The following is a 3046-nucleotide window of genomic DNA, read 5'->3' on the forward strand; positions in this document are numbered from 1 at the left end:
ACACTAGCTTTGGCTTTGGTTTTTTACTTTTCCCACTTTGTAATGGTGGCTTGTGACATTCCTTAAACAGAGTGTGGAGTTATTGCGATGCAACATACGGGAAGCTGGCCAGTTGCTTCAGGTTTAAATCCTTAAATCATATTTAAATAGATTTCTTGCTAAATGTGGAAAAGAGGGCTGCACAAATTTCATTTTTTCAACCAAAGTACTGATTGCACTTAAGTAAAAAAACAGCACTTTTCTTTATTTTAAAACTTTTAAAGTGAATAAACTACAGAAAATGCAATCAAGCATAAATAGAATGTTAAGAATAATAATTAAAATAACTAATAAATATCACCTGTGCTTTCTTGACTATAGCACTTCATCTATGTATGTGCTGGTTAGAATAAAATAAAATAAAATAAAATCTTTATTGTCATTACACAAATGCAACAAAATTGAGTGCCGTCCTTGGTATTACTATAAAAAAAATACTATGCGTATAATACACATAGCAGAAAAAGCTTCTTTTTTTTGCAAGCTTCTATTATTTAACAAAACAATCATTATAGTTATTATCTGTTAGCAGTTAAACTAAATATTGTTTAAAAAGCTAATAACAATTTATAGCGACTACAAACTGCCATTTTCTCACCAAGTTCTGATTTTATCTTATTTTTCAATCAATATATATACAGTATACAAAAGTACCCCCTTATCTGCATCCAAAGCAAAGAGGTCATGTGCAAATCAAAGAGATTATCCACTCATCACTGGCTTTAGATTTTACAAAGTACAAAAGTTCAAAAGGACAAACGTATTTGATTGTTTTAGAAACCCCAGATTTACGCAAAAAAATAAAGTTTAAAGGAGCAAAGATCAAAGCAGCAGATATTAAAATGATATATAAAGGCAAGCCATGATCACTCCTGACCTAACCTTGATCCTACAGCCGATCTACAGGAGCTACAGCTGGGGTAAACAGTCTTAAATCCAACATGTCGATTAGCGCACAGTTAGTTTTGCTGCTTTGTGCCTGCTGCGTTCAAGCGCAGGATTTCATGTCACCCAACGTGAACGTTTTAAGTGAACTCGGAAAAATTAAAGACCTGAAAGAAAGAGTAAAAACGACAGAGGACGTGTTGCAGAGCCAAAATAACTCAGTGACTGAGCTGACCACGAAACTGGACGAGGTGAAAAGTGAAAATGAAGGTACATACACTATACATATTTTAATAATATACTGGTGTAGAGGTTATCACTGTAGCCTCACACTTTCAGGGTCAAGGCTTTTAATGTTCTTTCTAATAAAAACTGCTATTTATATACATTATATACAAGTGAAGTCCAAACAATGTCCATACTGTAGTTACAGTACAGTATAACTCTACTGTATATCTATCTGTCGATTTAAAACAGCTCTGAAGACGACGGTCCAAACTCTACAGGAAAAAGTCGAAAGTCTACAGAACGAAAACGAAGGTAAATAAAAAGATTGCGATGTTAAGAGTTTATAAGTTTTATTAAAGACTTTATTTAAAGACATATTTTTGTGTTGTTACAGTCAGGAAGGTGGCCTTTTCAGCATCACTTTTAGCTTCTGGGGAGGGACACACCGGCCCCTATAATTCTGTTCCGTCTCCATTAATCTACAAAAAAGTCTTCACTAATGCTGGAAACGGCTACGACTCAAACACTGGTAAATATGTGATAACAATTAGAATATCTATTAATAAAATATGTTGGCTGTAAGTCATGTATATGTCTTTACCCAATAATTCCTTATATAAATAGGTAAATGTTTCTTTAGTGCTTTTCACTCGCTTTTATTAAATCTCAAATCTTTCACCAAACTGTCTTTCTTGCACGTCTCCAGGGATCTTCACCGCACCAGTGAAAGGAGTTTACTATTTCAGATTCTACGCTCACTGTCACGGCGGCATCAAAATGGCCGTCAGTCTGTTTAAAAATGGAGAACGTCAGTGCTCGGTGTTTTCCTGGAGGCCCATCACTAACGGCAACGCCAGCAACGGGGTCATTCTCACTCTAGAAAAAGGAGACCAGATGTTCACCAAGCTGTGGGAAAACACCTGGGTTTATGATGATCCAGCGAGCTATACCAGCTTCGGAGGGTTTTTACTTTTCCCCCTGTGAAACGGTGCCTTTAACAGAGTTATTGGGATGCCTCATGCAGGAATTTCATTAGTTACGTAAAACTAATTTGAGCTTGATTTTCTACAAATTTAAGACCCAATTACACTCAAGCTAATCAGACATGATAGTGAATGAAGTGACAGACAAAGATTTAAATTCACTGCCATTTATTTGATTAGAAAAAGACTTTAATGAGTCAGTGTGGATTTAAACATGTTTGTATTTGCATGCTATACTGTATGTGTGTAATAAAATGCAAATCCTATGACAACCTGGAAGCATGATTTCAAAAGCAGACGTTATAAATGTTGTATAAAATAAAGGAATCAATTTGCAATACATGTGTGCATGTGGCTCATGGATTTATTATTATTATTATTATTATTATTATTATTATTTGTTTTTACTCTTTTTTGACTTCATAGAAAATAATTTACAAACAAATACCCAAATCCCTGTTCAGTTGAGTTGATGTTAAATAAGAAAAGGGGTAAAAATATCATTAAACATTCGTCTGTGTTTTTCTTTTCTTCCTCCATTCCATCATGATGAACACCTCTCATAGTAATGCTAGAAGCTATATTAAACACTATTGTTGATACATTTAGCTAGCTAACAAGTAACCTTTACCATGCTCTAAAAACAACACTGCAGTAATCATAGCTAGCTAATTTATCATTAAGCAAAAGTACAAAAAAAACAACAACAACAATCAAGCTGCCGTAACTACTGTATTATATGTGCAGAGAGCTTTGTCCAGGCGCGGTGAAATAAGGCGTACGGATCAGAAAGGTTTTGGTCGCGCTGTTCTACTGAGAATGAGCGAGAGCTCCAGCTCCTTGGCCATATCCGAACCCTTTCGGCCCGAAGCTTTTAGCATAGCAAGCTGTGTGTGGCACACAAAATGTCT

At 35.2% G+C, this 3046-nt stretch overlaps 1 protein-coding gene across 1 annotated transcript; it reads left to right on the forward strand.

Moving 5' to 3' along the window:
- The first annotated feature begins 980 nt into the window (after window positions 1–980).
- LOC128530793 (cerebellin-1-like) lies at window positions 981–2475 on the forward strand. The gene is made up of 4 exons (XM_053504960.1): window positions 981–1194; window positions 1402–1464; window positions 1547–1681; window positions 1859–2475. Exons 1-4 carry the CDS (start codon window positions 981–983, stop codon window positions 2134–2136), a joined length of 690 nt encoding a protein of 229 aa, XP_053360935.1. The 3' UTR covers window positions 2137–2475.
- Window positions 2476–3046: the final 571 nt, after the last annotated feature.

The sequence above is a fragment of the Clarias gariepinus genome, chromosome 1, assembly GCF_024256425.1.
Source record: "Clarias gariepinus isolate MV-2021 ecotype Netherlands chromosome 1, CGAR_prim_01v2, whole genome shotgun sequence".
NCBI lineage: Eukaryota > Metazoa > Chordata > Actinopteri > Siluriformes > Clariidae > Clarias > Clarias gariepinus.

Excerpts from the sequence above, each read along its gene's own strand:
- LOC128530793 (XM_053504960.1), top strand. The coding sequence starts at position 981 with ATGTCGATTAGCGCACAGTTAGTTTTGCTGCTTTGTGCCTGCTGCGTT. Across the intron at positions 1,195-1,401 it reads GGTGAAAAGTGAAAATGAAG|CTCTGAAGACGACGGTCCAA; the intron begins GTACATACACTA and ends GATTTAAAACAG. Across the intron at positions 1,682-1,858 it reads CGGCTACGACTCAAACACTG|GGATCTTCACCGCACCAGTG; the intron begins GTAAATATGTGA and ends GCACGTCTCCAG.